The sequence below is a fragment of the Phalaenopsis equestris genome, unplaced genomic scaffold, assembly GCF_001263595.1.
Source record: "Phalaenopsis equestris unplaced genomic scaffold, ASM126359v1 Scaffold000247, whole genome shotgun sequence".
Lineage (NCBI taxonomy): Eukaryota > Viridiplantae > Streptophyta > Magnoliopsida > Asparagales > Orchidaceae > Phalaenopsis > Phalaenopsis equestris.
The window spans coordinates 460,454-476,775 of NW_018164689.1; the positions used below are offsets into that span (position 1 = coordinate 460,454).

A 16,322-nucleotide genomic window follows, 5' to 3' on the forward strand; every position below is an offset into this window, starting at 1 on the left:
TGTGGCGGGTGTGGCTTGGGGTTATTGGTGGGTGTGGCTTGGGGTTATGGTGGCCGCAGCTTGGGGTTATGATGGCCGCAGCTTGGGGTTATGGTGTCTGTAGCTTGGGATTATTGGTTGGGGTATCTTGAGGTTATGGTGGTTGTAGCATGGGGTTATGGTGGCTGTGGCTTGGGTTTATTATTCCCTTCTGCATAAGTTGTTTGTTTCACATTTACTTATCTTTCTTCTTATTATCATAGCAAAGCGATGGCTAAAAAAAAAGAGGTTGTTACACCTGCACTATAGGATAGCGAAACCAAAATAATATTATGTGACCTTTACCTGAAGGAAATAGATCTTGATAATAGACGCACGACCTTCTTCAACAAAGAGGTTGGTAAAATATTATAAAAAAATTCAAGTATAGACGGAGAATGCGACAAGATGCAACTAAAGAATAAGCGGGATCAACGCAAAATGATTGAAAAGTTTGGAAGGAATTGAAATGAAGATCAACGGGATTGGGGTGGGATCCAGTGAAATGAACCATTTATGCTTCAAAGCAGTGGTTGGAGGAAAGCCTTGCAGTGAGTATCTCTGACATGTACCTTAATGTGGTTAATTTAATTTCCAAGCCATGATCAACTGAAGTACATGTTATGACTTTGTCGGTGGGGCCAACTGCTAAGAAATGTATACTCATCGACCTCAAACCTGACTTGGAGGAGAAGTTGGATCGAATGTTAGAAGGGGTCGTGGCGAATGGCAAATATGTATGTGTCTCTAGTGAAACGGGTTTTGGTGTAAGGACCGAGCCCTTAGCTGTCAAACAATCAGGTGAATCCAGCGACGTCCCCAGCCCAAAATCCCGTGAAATTGAGTTGTACTAAGCATCATCGGTTTGAGAATAAAAAAAAAGGTGGTGTTGCTTACTTTAGAACCCGGATATCTCAAATAGTGGCTTCTTGCAGTTTAAGCCCCCCCAACACAAGTCGATCCAATGGATATAGTTCTGGAAATTATGAGATCAAATAAAAACTTTCGGAGGAGTTGTATTTATTTGCGATAGAATTGCTTGAAGGTCTGATTCGTAGGGATTTTTTCGTGAAGATGCCAGAGGGCAAAAGACTTCTGTACCTACGATATTATTACAATCACATGAAGATTTGAGAAACTTGTTTTAATTACAGCTGCTTGGGACATTTATGTTTGTGTGTTGTTTTAGTAATGTCGTGGATATCTCATATGCTTGGAACATTCTATTCCTACTATATTCCAATTTTTATGTTATTTGTCTTTCAACAATGTTTTTTATGTTGTTCGTGTTGTTTGGGACAAGGTTGTGTTTAACTTATTAATGTTTTAGTGTCAGCTAGTACAACACACAACTTGATGGATTTGTAAGCCTAATCTGCGAATATTACAATAAGTACGTAGATCACTCTCCATGTTTGATATCCTCATATGTTGGGGACAAATGAGTTGGGGAGCTGCTTGTTGGACACGCGACGAGATTCAACAACATGTTTCGCATGAGATGAGATTTGTTGGACACGCGACGAGATTCAACAACATGTTTCACATGAGATGATTCAACGATCTTTTGGAGGAACAAAACAGATTTCATTGACTGCATGGGTCATCGAGGATGACTCCACAAGAGGTATTAGCGATAGCAGTCTACATATTATCCCAAAATGCGTCAATGAGAGGTGCAATGGAAAGATTTCAGCACTTCTCTGAAACGACTAGTAGATACTTCTCAGTAGGTTTGGAGGCACTTGTGAGCTTGTCTTCACAGGTTATTAAACCTACTGATCCTTCGTTCAAACGAACTCCTACAAAGATTGCACACGATGCACGGTACAAGCCATTCTTTAAGTTAACATTTCATAATGTTTGCATTCAATTTTAAAATTGTACGTCGTTCTTTTAAAACTTGTTCACCTTCGAGTAAGATTGTATTGGAGCAATAAATGGAACCCACTTTGATGCACAATAAGAAAATTACATTTATCGGGCATTGCGGCGCCCATACGTAGAATGTCATAGTTGTTTGCGACTTTAACATGTGTTTTATTTTTGTCATGAACGGTTGAGAGGGTAGTGCTTACGACAGTAAAATTTTCAAAACTGCAACGCGAAATCCCCACTACAACTTCCCACACCCTCTTGAAGATACGCTCAAGCCCCAAATACTCTTGTGTTTCACTTTAATCTTCATACTAATTATTCAGTACATTTTTAAGTAAATATTACTTGGTTGATGTTAGATATCCATTACAGCGAGGGTATCTCAAATCTTATTTGAATACGAGATATCAATATCTGATTTCGAGCGTGCCAGCAATGTAACACGCGATAGAAAGATATTTAATGAAAGACGCGGCAGAAAGATGTTTAATGAAAGACACTCCTTATGTGGTATCATCGAGAGGACTATCGGAGTTTGGAAGAAAAATGAACGATAGAAAGATATTTAATGAAAGACGCGGCAGAAACATGTTTAATGAAAGACACTCCTTACGTGGTATCATCGAGAGGAGTATCGGAGTTTGGAAGAAGAAATGGGTTATACTCCGCGATATGTCATCTTCCTCGTTCCCTACGCACGTGCAGATTGTGATTGCTACGATGACCCTAAACAATTATATTCGCTGACATTCATCCCGCAGTAACATTGACTTTCATAGTGCTAACGAGGATCAGAAGCATGTACCACCCGAGGCATTTGAGTATCACCCTGGGCATTCCTTGTCATGAGTTGAGAATGATCTTTCCACTATCTGTACTAGAGAGAGAGGAGCAAGTGAAAAGACGGAGTTAAGGAACAGATAATGGATGCGTTAGTATGTGGCTGATAGAAGTATTTGTAATTTATTCAGTACTATGTATTGAACATTCAGTATTATATTTATTTTATTTAAAGTAGTTTGTACTTTACATTTTATATTTACGATTTGATCTTTTTATACTATTTGTAAGTGTAATTTTTTTCTCATTTGCATTTTCATTTGTCTTTTTTTTGTGGGTTTGAGAGGTCGATGATGAGACTTTTGACATTTATGGGTTCTTCTGGATGTCTTGTTGGTCGTTGTTGGTTAATGTTACATGTGAAATCCTAATGAAGGCAACCAAGTTCTTCTCTTCTTTTCAGTGCACCAATTTATGAGGTTCTTTAGAATGGTCTTTTTTTGGTAATATGCACATGTGATGCACAGGAGATTAGTTTTACGTTGGTTAAAGGCAACCAAGAACTCATTTTTTTACGAGGCCTATCGTATTTTTTATAGTGGCTGATTCGTTGGTTGGTACGCTGAGTTCTTTGAGATCTCACACCTACAAAAAATTATAATTAATTACTTCTTTTAGCAATTTCTACTTCTGTTATGACTAATAGATTGTCTTTTTAATCATTCAGAAAAGATGAACTCCAAGATTTCAGAGACCTCCTAACGAGTGCTCTGACATTGCGGACTATAGCCTTCTGTACGACGTTATGCCGAGCACAGCTATGGGAGAGTTCTACAGCTGCCAGTAGATCTTCGCAAAGCAGTGTGGCTTCTTTTGGTGGGCAGACAGTCCAGTGGATTCCACTGCCGACTGTGATCTTGAATGGATGCAATCAGTGGAGGGCAATGTTGCACGGGACATACACTGTCTGTATGTTAAAAAAACAATATGACAATATGATCATTATATTAATTGTAATTTTAATAATTTTTTACTTTTTTTTATACTCTTGGTACTAACTGTTAAGTGATGTGTATCTAAATTTTTGTATTGTTTTGAAATGAATTTATCCTTCTGAAATATCAAATATATCTCTATGACAGTTTTGTTATAGGCAATATTACTAAACAGAAATAAAATGATCATGTGTCTAGAAATAACTTTCACATAGTTGTTTCAATCAGCTGAAATAAACAGCGAGTCAGCTTCCCAGCAGCAGCTTTCCCGTAGCAGCTTCCTAGGGCAGCTAAGTTGCAACTAATAAGCTGATAAGCCACAGCTGCCCCAAACAGACTCTTAATATTACGTGGTTTAAGTCGGTGGCTACAGTAAGGATATGGAAGTTTAGGAAATAATTAGATTTAATAAATCTAATTAACATATAACTTCTAATTTTTATATCTTTCAATTCGTTCATAATTTATATATAATATTATATATCAAATTGATCAATTTTTCGTATAGAATTTTATAAAATTATTTTAATTAAAATTTGAGGGATTTAAAAATTGGGTTATATTTTCAATTACCGAAATTTTTATCAAATTTCTCAAAAATTTTGGTAATTACATAAGAGGGGGGAGAGTTGTGGCTTCATGCGGGCTAATGCAAAGTGTCTGGAGACGGAGATATTACTTGATCTAGACTTGATCCTTATGATTGAAAATGTCTAGAGACAGAGATATTAATTGAGGTATGGCATTGGAACTTCTGGGAAAGATGGTTCCCAAAATTCTAAAGGTTTTGGTTGGACTCATACAGAAACCTAGTGCCTCGACAGGAACCGTGACTTCAACACATGCTTCGAAGCAGGAGATTCGCATGAAGCTACACTTAGGCGAGTGATTTTTCGGGTGCACGATCAACATTGGCTGCTGCGAGCTCAGGTATGCTAGGCGTCTAGAGGAAGTCTCGCAAGTGCTACAACTGTGATGAAGTTGGTCATTTGAGCAGGGTCTGTCCTAAGCCTCAAAAGGAGAGAGAGACAGGTGGACGTGAACAAGATGGAGGTTGTGGCCATGGTCATGGGGGTTGGAAAGGTGGAAGAGGGGGCTACCGGGCAAATCTGATGGTAGTAGAGGATGAAGGAGAGACAGGTGTGATCTTTACTGGTGAAGATTACGAGTGTCTGGAGCTGTTGAAGAGGAAGTAGAAAGTAATAGGAGATGGAGTTGAGGATTTTTCAATCCATTGACATTAATGGGTAACATTACCACTTATGCTCGCTTCAACAAAGATGCTGGTGACACACTTGCTCTTACCTTTATTTCCATCATAAGATCATCAGAATGAATCATATTCTGGTGCTTCTCGTCACATGACAGGCATTCATCTAACAGTACCTGAGAGTATGCAGGCTGCTAATGGCACAATGCAGCCTGTAGTTAGTAAGGGTATAGTGAGATGTATCAATCATATAGCTGTCCAATATTTTACATGCTCCATTTTTTCCAATAAATTTCTTATCCATTAGTATTATTATTCTCCAACTAAAATGCATTATTTATTTTGATATTCTTTAAGTGATCTTCTTAGAGAAAAAAGACGAGTCGGACACTTGGGACTGGATAGTAACATAGTGGACTCTGGTACTTGGACCGAAAGATGATGGACTCAAGCTCTAACATCCATGGTGAAAAGTGCTATAATAGGAGAATCTGGGAGGAACTGATATTCTTTAAGTGATCTTCTTAGAGAAAAAAGAAGAGTCGGACACTTGGGACTGGATAGTAACATATTGGACTCTGATACTTGGACCGAAAGATGATGGACTCAAGCTCTAGCATCCATGGTGAAAAGTGCTATAGTAGGAGAATCTGGGAGGAAAATTAAGGATGTCTTACTGCTACATCACAAACGTATGGGACATTCCAGTCTTAATTTACTGAGTCGGTTGTATCTATCTATTATGAAAAGGCAAATAAGGAGAAACTGGTACGTCATATTTGTGAGTTTACAAGCTCACTAAGAGCTCTTATGTCAGTTTTTGGGATATGAGCTCTGATGTGTTTGATTTGATACATTCAAATGTATGGGGACCTTGTCCTACTAGTTCTATAAATGACTATTGCTATTTTATTACGTTTATTGATTACTTTTCTCGTATTACCTGAATATGTTTGATGAAACAGAAGAATGAGGTGGTTGCTTGCTTTAAAGATTTTCACAAGACAATCTAGACCCAATATGGTACAGTTGTGAAAACACTGAGATCTGATAATGAGACGGAATATATCAACAAAACATTTAGGGACTACCTGTCAGCTCAAGGGATATAACATCAAACCACATACCCATACACACCAGCATAGAATGGAGTTGCAGAGAGAAAGAATCAACATCTTCTAGAGGTAGCCTGAAACATGATGGCAATGAATGTCCCACGACACTTATGAGGAAAAACAGTGTTGACAGCCGCTAAACTGATTAACGGGATGCCCTAAAGAGTGCTGGAGTGAAAATCTACTTGTCAGATGTTGAAAAAAATAAAAAAGTGAGATCCATCCATTTAAGGTATTTGGATGTACATATTTTGTAAATGACAACATGCCATCTGTAGGGAAGTTAAATCCAGAGCTGTGAAATGTGTGTTCGTAGGTTATTCTGTTACTCATAAAAGTTATGTCTGCTGGAGCCCGATTGAGAAGAAACTGTTTGTGAGTATAGATATGTCATTCAAATAGTTTAAACCATACTACACTTTGCGGTGAATTCACCCTTCGATACTCAATAGACATTGAAGATATGAGTCAAGAGGGAGTGAGTAGCAGTGGCGATGGAGTGGTGCTAGTGAGAGCAATGTCATATCCACTGATGTGGGATGAATCAACTGAGGAGACAAAAATCGAGGAGACTGACCCCAAAGGTTGTGGGATTTAGGTTGAAGGTGAGTTAAGGTTATATACATTTATGAAGAAACAAACTGAGGAAACAAAAACTACAGTGCCAAAAGTCCGTTATCTCGGTCTTCCCCAACTCTTACGATACCTATACCATCAGAATTTGATTCAAAACTCCCAGGTGATATTATTCCTCCTCCGTTCAGTCCTACCCCTGAACGTTAAGTAGGACCTCCCGCACCACTGCGAGACATCCTCCTGATCATTTTGGGTGAGAAATTGAAATTGTGAACTTTATTTTTTATTCTAACATCTCACATTTGTATGGAGCATTCATTGCATCATTGAACTCTGTCTTTATACTCAAGTGTTGAAGGTTGCTACAGGTGATATTATTCCTCCTCCGTTCAGTCCTACTCCTGAACGTTAAGTAGGACCTTCCGCACCACTGCGAGACATCTTCCTGATTAAGTAGGACCTCCCGCACCACTGCGAGACATCTTCCTGATCATTTTGGGTGAGAAATTGAAATTGTGAACTTTATTTTTTATTCTAACATCTCACCTTTGTATGGAGCATTCATTGCATCATTGGACTCTGTCTTTATACTCAAGTGTTGGAAGGTTGCTAAAGAGGATACTAAGTAGAAAACGGCGATGCATGAAGAGCTTGGAGCTCTTAATAAAAAAACGAACATAGAAGATCGTACCAGTACCAGTACCAATAGGGAAGAAGTCGGTTGGTTGCAAGTGGATATGCAAGGTAAAACAAACTCCAAAAGGGGAAGTGAAAAGATATAAAACACGACTAGTGACAAGAAGGTATAGCTAGAAGCAACACCAGTATCAAAGATGAGCACGGAGAGGACAATGGTTTCTCTGACAGTGAATGGTAGATGGAGACTTTACCAACTGGAAGTGAAGAATGTTTTTCTTCACAGGGAGCTACTGGAGAAAGTATATATGGAGATACCACCAGAATTTAGTACTTCCCAGACAGTGGGCAAGGTGTGTAGGCTCGGGAAGTCACCGTATGACTTGAAGCAGTCTCCTCAAGCCTGATTTGACAAGTTTAGAATGAAGATGGTTGGCATTGCATATCAAAAGATCAATGCAGACCACATTGTGTTATTTCGACACCATGAAGCTCACACTACCATACTTGCGTATGTGGATGACATAGCTATCACTAGTGATGATGAGATAGAGATTGTTCAACTGAAGGGAAGATTGGGGAAACAATTTGAGGTAAATGATCTGGGACAACTCAGATACTTTCTTGAGATTGATGTGACCCGTGGACCTGAGGGGATGGTCATATCCTAGAGAAAGTATGTGTTGAATCTTCTCACGGAGACATGTATGCGGGGGTGCAATGGTCTCGTGGAAGAGAAAAAAAACAGTCAGTTGTAGCAAGATCAACAACAGAGGCAGAATACAGGGCCCTGGCATAGGTACCGGAGGCTGGTTGGTCACCTGATTTATTTGCCACACTCGTCTGATATTTCTTTAAAGTAAGTGTGGTGAGCCGTTTCGTGCATGATCCAAGGGTCATATGAATGCAGTGTATCGGATTCTAAGGCATTTGAAGAGTACACTAGGGAAAGTGTTGATATTCAGAAAGAATGGGGATGCAGATATTAAGAGCTTCTATGATTCTGACTGGGCAAGTTGTGCTAATGATAGCGATACACATCAAGATACTACATGTTTGTAGGTGGCAACTTGGTCTCGTGGAAGAGCAAAAAAACAGTCAGTTGTAGCAAGATCAACAACAGAGGCAGACTACAGGGCCCTGGCATTAGGAGTTGCCAAGATGATGTGGCTGAGAGCCTTGTTGGTAGAGCTCAAGGTGGACCAAGAAGCTCAAAAATGATGTGGTGCGACTACAAGTCAACGATCAACATCGCCAACAACCCGGTGCAACATGATAGAACCAACCATGTGGAGATTGATAGGTTCTTCATCAAGGAAATGATGAATAACGGACTACTGAAGCTAAGCCATGTAGCCACTGGAGAGCAAGTGGTCGATTGCCTCACCAAAGGACTTAGCTCATTAGATTTCTCTAGGTTATGTGACAAGATGGGTTTAGTAAATATCTTTTGCCCATCTTGAGAGGGGTTGAGATTTGTATCTAATGTAGGATCTTATTTATAAATAAATGAAGTATACCGATTTATTTGTAAATGTGATAAAGACTCTATATAATCCCGTCATCAATGAAATGAAACGAGGGAGGGTGTGGTTTAGCAATAATTTCTATTATAAGAAACGCTTCATATAAGAAACTAGGGTGCAAATTATTAGAAATGGTATGGAAATAGTGCAACCGCAATGACAAGTGTGAACAATATTTATTGTATTGCAGGTGTTGTATTACTATCTTATTATCACTACACTTTAAATCTCTTTTGATTACAATCCACAGGAATAGGATAAACTAATACATTTTAAACAGAAGGATAGACGGAGAAAGTCAAAAGATTAATATTTAATTGGACAAAGAGATTAGATAAAGAGTGTGAAATAAGTTCAGAAGTAAAACAATAGTTTCGGGCAGTAAGAAGGTTCTTCTATGGAGGATTGGAAAGAAATCGAGGAAATGAAATGGACATGTTTTCAATCAAGTAAATGAGGTTTGGATATGCAGGCTGGTCAACATAGTCAACACCTTTAAAAAGAAAATTATGAAGGCAGTGTTCTAAAACAAAGCGTATGCATGGGGAACAATGAGGAACAATAGTTAACCATAATATATCCAGCACAATTCCAAAGACTAAACTCAATATCAAGCGTCTAAAGAGCTCGTCTTTTTGTTGAATCAATTATCATAGCACATTGAAAACAAAATGATTTTAAATTATTTTCTAACAGTTTTGTATGTCAGCCTCACAGCTTGCTGTTTGTTATATCAAACTACAAAAGCAAGACCAAAACATTAAAATCATTGAAGCACATATTTCATACTACTGTTTGGGCAGCACAGCTATCTGAAATGCATCAATGAGTTGAGAAGTTAAAAACTCTAATACAGATATCATCTACTGCAAAGAAATATTTTAATTAGAATAACAAAGTATAACTAAAAAAACTTTCAAATAGAAGACTGTCCGTCTCCAAGGACAAGACTTCAAATTTTCATTCAGCAGTTCCATATCATATCTCTTGATAGGGACGAAAGGAATTTAAATAGAAATATATGCGTACAAGTAGAGAGTGATAAAGCTGGAATGGATTTATCTAGACGCAAGTCTACGATATGAAGCACTTCAAGCCCAATAGTCTAGCTAGAGCGCTTGTGCGGTGCAATGCTACCTTATAGGTAGGTTCAGGCATTTCTCATTTCACAAATCACTATTACCAAGCATATAATAACCATCATGGTAATTCTATCACCTGAACATTTCTGCTGTAGCAGGCATGCTTTCATTATATTCCCCCAATCCACTCGCTATCGTGAGATCAAAATATGTTCCGCTGTGGGGATAAAACTTCTTGCACGTACAGCATTCAGCTCCAGACCCAATAGTAGAGGAACTGAAATACAAACAAAATAATGCAGCATCCAAGACTGCAAACTTATAAACTGAGTAAAGTGTCAAAATGATCCCCTGACTATTTACATGAGACCATTTTGTCCTAATTTATAAAAATGTTAAATTGTCTTCAGACTCTTTAAATTGGGGCTGAAATAGTCCTTACGCAAATTGGTCTTTAGAAACTTTAAATTTGGGTTGACAAGGTCCTCCGTGGAGACTATATGCCCAATATTAAAAGAGTCCAGAAACTAAATTGACACTTTTATAACTCCCAGCAAAAAGTCAAGGGAAAATTGACTATTTTGACACTTTTCTTCAAACATATATTATAAACACAAAATTTAAAAGTTGTGCATCTAGAAGTTCATGGTAACTCCGCTTGAGCACAAACTTGATTACTTACAAAGTCAGTCGCGGGTCGCCTCTACTAATGAATGGCTTGTAACAAATTGGGCATGCAAGCTTATATAAAGTATCACTATATTCAGAACCCTTGCCAATTTTTTCCACGGTAGAATTCTGAAATGAGATTAACAATAAAAACAGTTATAAAGTCTAAGACCAAAGCACTAAAAGTTGAACAGATGGAATAGTCTAGGCCCTTAAAATGAAAGAGAGACGGTGCCACAAATGTGATCTACCATTTGTTTAAGGTTGATGACACAAAAGCCATGTCACACCTCAAATCCAAAAGATGGGACAAACCAAAAACATTGAGCATGATGAATAGATTTAATCACAACTCATAAGAAAAGTCAAGAGTCAAGACCAAGTAAAATAATTTGGTTATTCAATTGAAAAAGAATCATTAAAAACATATGTAAGAGAGCATATCAGTCATAAATACAAAAGTAAAGGCATTGATAGAACCTTTAGCAAACTCTTGTCAAGGAAAACTGAAGTTTTAACTAATATAAAGGAAATGAATCAACTATAACAGCAATAGCCAGGAAGCCAACACTAGATCAAAACAAACCACCAAAGGGGGACAAACACAATGTAATTTCACTTAGTTTCTAGAGTCTTAGCTAAGCATCCGCATGAGCCTGCCCAGCACACCAATTGCACACCAAGGTAAATTTATCAATATTGGACATACGCCTACCACTAGATTTTTTTAACACCAAAGTGATTTTCTCTTCACTCTAAATTTTGTGATGGTTGACATGGAATCAAATATATTATACAATACAAACAAGAATTAAATGAAAATATGACTCTCAGCAGGACTCAATGGAGAAAAAAGATTCATGTAGCCGACCCCACTTAGTGGGATAAAGGCTTGTAGTTGTTGTTATAAGCAATACAAACATGAGCTGCCTGATTGTCTACATAAATATTCCCCTCAATTTGTGTCGCATTTTGCACACCTGCATCTTATAATTTAACTCTCATTTGCTTCCTCAAATTATGAAGTTTCACAAAAGGGTTAAATTAGACACATCATCACTCAATTTTACAATTTGCAACATATTGATTGAGTCCACCAATTATGTTTGTCATCAAGACAATCAAAACACCCATACAGACCTTAAAGGCATTAGCATCACCTAAGAGCTTAGATCCTGCAATATTGATAGCATTTAAAGATATTAGATTATTTCTCAAATCTAATATACACCTGACTTTGCTAACAAAATGATCACATTGCCATGTGTCCTCAACTTCACAGGACCAGAACCTTGAACCTTAAATATAGATCTATTTCCTATGTGCATGAAACTACTAAAACTTAGTTCATATGTGAAAAACATCTCTAAATCTGAACATATTGAGTAGAACAAGCTGAGTCCAGCATACATTACTCTTATGCCTCCACCAATCTGTCTCGACTTGGCTCTGGAGCTTGGAAATATCAATGCAGGAACTTACGGTTGAACAGAGGAAATCTATCTAACAGTTTCATTTCTCAACAAAAACAAAAATCCAAATCACAAAAAAGTCATTCTATTTATAAAATTTAAAGTTACAACCAGTTTGTACATTATTTTAAATATTCAAAATTGAGATAACAGTAAAATCTAACACACTATATCTACCATTTCCAACCCACGATAAAAGGCAAACTATTTTCATTTTCATTTCGTGCACCGGCATATTGCATTCATATGCCAGTACTATTATGGGTGACTCTCATATGCATGTATATAAATCATATTTTATTCATTTTCCTTGCATTTAACATTAAAAAAATGTACTTTTGCATTTAAATAAAAGCTAAAAAAGAATAAATAAATAGAACTATTGTAACATAAAACTCATTTGAACCGTGATTGATCCCCTACATCTTTCTTGGTTACTCTCTTCAACAAAAAGGCTATAAATGTTTTAATCCACTCACTAATAAAATCACTGTATCATGGCATGTAGCCTTTGATGAGCATACCTTCCCATTCAAATCAGCCATCAACAATCCAATTCATATCCAACAGCCTTCACGGTCTCCTATCTCATCTCTACTACTCACACCCACAACATACTCATCCCCATCCAACAATCCTCTTGATATTGTACATGTCCCAAACCAATCCCACCTAAACCTGCCTAATACTTCTCCACATACCCGCATCCTGCAGCCTCAACATCTATACCACAACTCTCCTCTCCAACAGTTATTTCGTCCCCATGGTTACCCGTTCTAAAATGGAAAACCTCAAAACAACTAACAAACTCAATCTCCTTCATCAAATCACCCCTTCAAAACAACTAACAAACTCAATCTCCTTCATCAAACCACCCCTCTAGATCCCCACCTCTTACAAGCAAGCTTTCAAGTACCCACATTGGCAATAGGCTATGCAAGATGAAATTGATGCACTACCGCAACAACAAACTTGGGTGCTTGTTCCTCCACCACCAAATACTACTATTCTTGGCTCAAGATGGGCATATACCACCAAACTCAACACCTAAGGCATGATCACAAGGTACAAGGCGAGACTTGTCGCTCAAGGAAATAAGCAAGAGTATGGTATCCACTACCGTGAAACATTTAGCCTAGTGGCAAAAGTACCCACTATTCGTATACTTTTCACGGTGGCTCTCCACCACAAATGGGATATACTACAATTTGGCATATCCAATGCATTTTTTCATAGTACTCTTAATGAGAAAGTTTACATGAAACAGTTTCCTGGTTTTCACGATAAACAATTCCCTAAGCATGTATGTCTCCTTCAAAAATCTCTATATGGGCTAAAACAGGACCCCGCCAATGGTTTATAACCTTCTCAACGCTCTTTACATCAAGGAGTTCTCAAGTCAGCAAAGCGGATCTGTCGCTTTTCATCTACAACCAACACAATGTCTCGGTATTTGTTATCATGTATGTCGATGAAATTTTGGTTTATAACCTTCTCAACGCTCTTTACATCAAGGGGTTCTCAAGTCAGCAAAGCGGATTTGTCGCTTTTCATCTACAACCAGCACAATGTCTCAGTATTTGTTATCATGTATGTCGATGAAATTTTAATTGCAGGTAATAATCCCAACTTTATTTCTCAACTTAACCAAGCTATGGCTGCACAATTTTCTCTCAAACAACTGGGATAAGCTAGTTTTTTTCTTGGCATCGAAGTACACAAATCTACCAACACCTACTTTCTCAGCCAAAAGAGATGCATACTTCAACTACTTGAGAAAGCAGGTATACGAAACAACAAACGCTGGCGACCCCAATGCCAAATCAAGTATAGAGTTCCATAACCCTCAACTGTACCGAAAACTAACAGGGACTCTCCAATACATCGCGTCACACGTCCAGACATTGCTTATGTTGTAAATCATCTTTGCCAACACATGCAGTCGCCTTCCAATGACAACTATAATCAGCTCATTCATCTGTTGCGCTATTTACAAGGCACTAACAATTTGGAGATGTGAATTACAACAGGATCCCTTCTACTTACATCATTTGCAGATGTTGATTGGGCAGCAATCGCCTGATCGTAAATTTTACCATGGGTATGTGTTCCTATCTTTAACCTTATATCTTGGCAGGTAAAGAAACAATCCACGATTTCCCAATCCTATACGGTAAACGAGTATCGAGTTTTGGCAATGGCAACCACGGATATTATATGGCTTCAGCGTCACATTAAGGAATTTGGCATTCCGGTAACTCAACCAACACATCTCTATTGTGACAATCTCTCCGCTATCCCGCTTGCAAAGAATCCTATATTCCATGCGCGAACGAAACAAATCGAGATTGACCACCACTTTCTCCAGGATCACATTAAATTGAACCACATCCAACTAGAACACATTCAATCTGAACACCAACCAGCAGATATACTTACCAAAGCCCTTCTGAAAAGTCAATTTCGCGAAATTCAAACCAAGCTAACAGTCCTACCAAGAACCATCAGTTGGCATAAGGGTATTAGACCTATCAATACTACAAGTGGTCCCCATGACACCATAGCAGTAATATCCTAACCGAACGATTCTCTGTTATGAATACTCTGCTATTCTAGAAGCTTCAATCTTACTCTATATATAACCCGTACAATGTATATGGTTGGAAGGAATGTGAATGGAAAGAAGTTCCTACTTTCCTCTACTCTAATTCTCTAGTTTATGTATCATGTAACCTTCTCAGATCAGTAAATAAGTTGGCATGATTAATGAGCTCTAAAGCTGTTTATGTACTTTCATCCCTCAACAACATTATGAAGCATGGCCTGCGAGGAATTTCTCATCAATGCAACCCATTCCCTCATTAACCAGAATTCAACATTGGATCAGTATTATTTCAAGGAAATGTTGTTATAAAAAATGTAGCACTTCGAAACTTACTACTTTAATTGAAATCTGTGATGTAGGCCCTCATCTTCACCTTTATGGGCATCCACAAAATCGCCTCCCACCTCTAAATTTTGTTTTACATACCACAAATAGCTTGCACGAAAGAGAGTGTCCCATCAAACCCTCCTTAACATCCAACACTGCACGCTCTCTACACTATCCTTGCACGAAAGAGAGTGTCCCATCAAACCCTCCTTCTTAACATCCAACACTGCACGCTCTCTACACTATCTTTATCAGAACATAGCATTAAAAACAATGAGCTCCCACAATAAATCATCCCTAACTAAGCAACCCATCACATCACACTTCATGGATCTACAACCGTGTTCCCCGTCCTTCAGCTACAATGTGGGCATCACAACACTAATTAATTCCAAAATTAAATGAAAAAACAAGCCAAACTAATTCCAGATTCCACCCTTTTCATTACTTAAAATTGAAAAGCGACTACCTACTAGAACTTACAAGTTCCGTAACCTCAACAGAGACCGATGCGGGGGTGGCGGCGGCAAAGCTGCAGAAACGCTTGCTGTTGAACGCATTCTGCCTTTTGATATGGTCTTGAGGTTTTGACATGCGTATGCTGGAAAGGACTCCGCAGCTCCCAATAAGTGCAGCCATGAGTTCTGTATGAGATCGAGTGCCGATTCGTCCCGGCGGCTTGCCGGATAGATCTTAGTGTGCTTTGGAAAGCGCAGGATTATCCCGGAGGACGACAACAGTCTTAGGATTTAAATCGCATCCCAGTGAAGAGTGCGTGGAAGCTTTCTATTGCCCCAGCCCGATGCTTGCTACTGGCCATTGCTTGATTGGATTTGTAGATGCTACCTACCTCCGAGTTTTAAGAAATTAACTATTCTGATGGAAGGAAAGGGGAAATTGGGATAAAGCTAGATTTTATAAAAATAATTATGAAAATTTTAAAATAGAATAAGTTATGAGGTTGCGCCTGAGGTTTTGAAAGTTGTATTGAACCGATTAAGAAAAATCTTAAAGATTCAGAGGTTGAAGTGGGGTTGAATCAGGATTAGGGTTGTCAAAACGGTTTGTTGTTTCTGAACAGCTCGTGTTCTGCTCGTTAATTTTGTTTGATAAGTTAACGAGCCCAACACGAACTAAGATGTGTTCGTTCGTGTTCGACTATTTTAGGCACGAAATACTACTCAGCAAACTACAAAGATTTATAATCAATTAAAATATTGATTAAGAAAAAAGAATAAACATTATTAAATTAGATTCAAATGATGTTTTAATATAAATAATAATTTTTAAATTTTGCTCTACATGATTAGGATTGTTAAAAGGATTCTTTGTTCGTGAACAGCTCGTGTTCGGCTCGTTAAGCAAACGAGCGAACACACTTTTTGAGCTCGAAATAGTGTTCGGCTCGTTTACACCCCCTACTCATAAACTCT

General features: G+C 38.1%; 1 protein-coding gene across 1 annotated transcript in view; it reads right to left on the reverse strand.

The window, feature by feature from the left end:
* LOC110024117 (uncharacterized methyltransferase At1g78140, chloroplastic) overlaps window positions 1–15,770 on the reverse strand; it is a 43,965-nt gene extending 28,195 nt beyond the window's left edge. Inside the window, exons 1-3 of the mRNA XM_020723895.1 lie at window positions 15,373–15,770; window positions 10,499–10,614; window positions 9,953–10,093 (exon numbers count right to left, since the gene is read on the reverse strand). Of these exons, the coding sequence (XP_020579554.1) occupies window positions 9,953–10,093; window positions 10,499–10,614; window positions 15,373–15,528 (413 nt within the window). The 5' untranslated portion in view covers window positions 15,529–15,770. The remainder of the gene's footprint in view (window positions 1–9,952; window positions 10,094–10,498; window positions 10,615–15,372) is intronic.
* Between the last annotated feature and the right edge of the window lie 552 nt (window positions 15,771–16,322).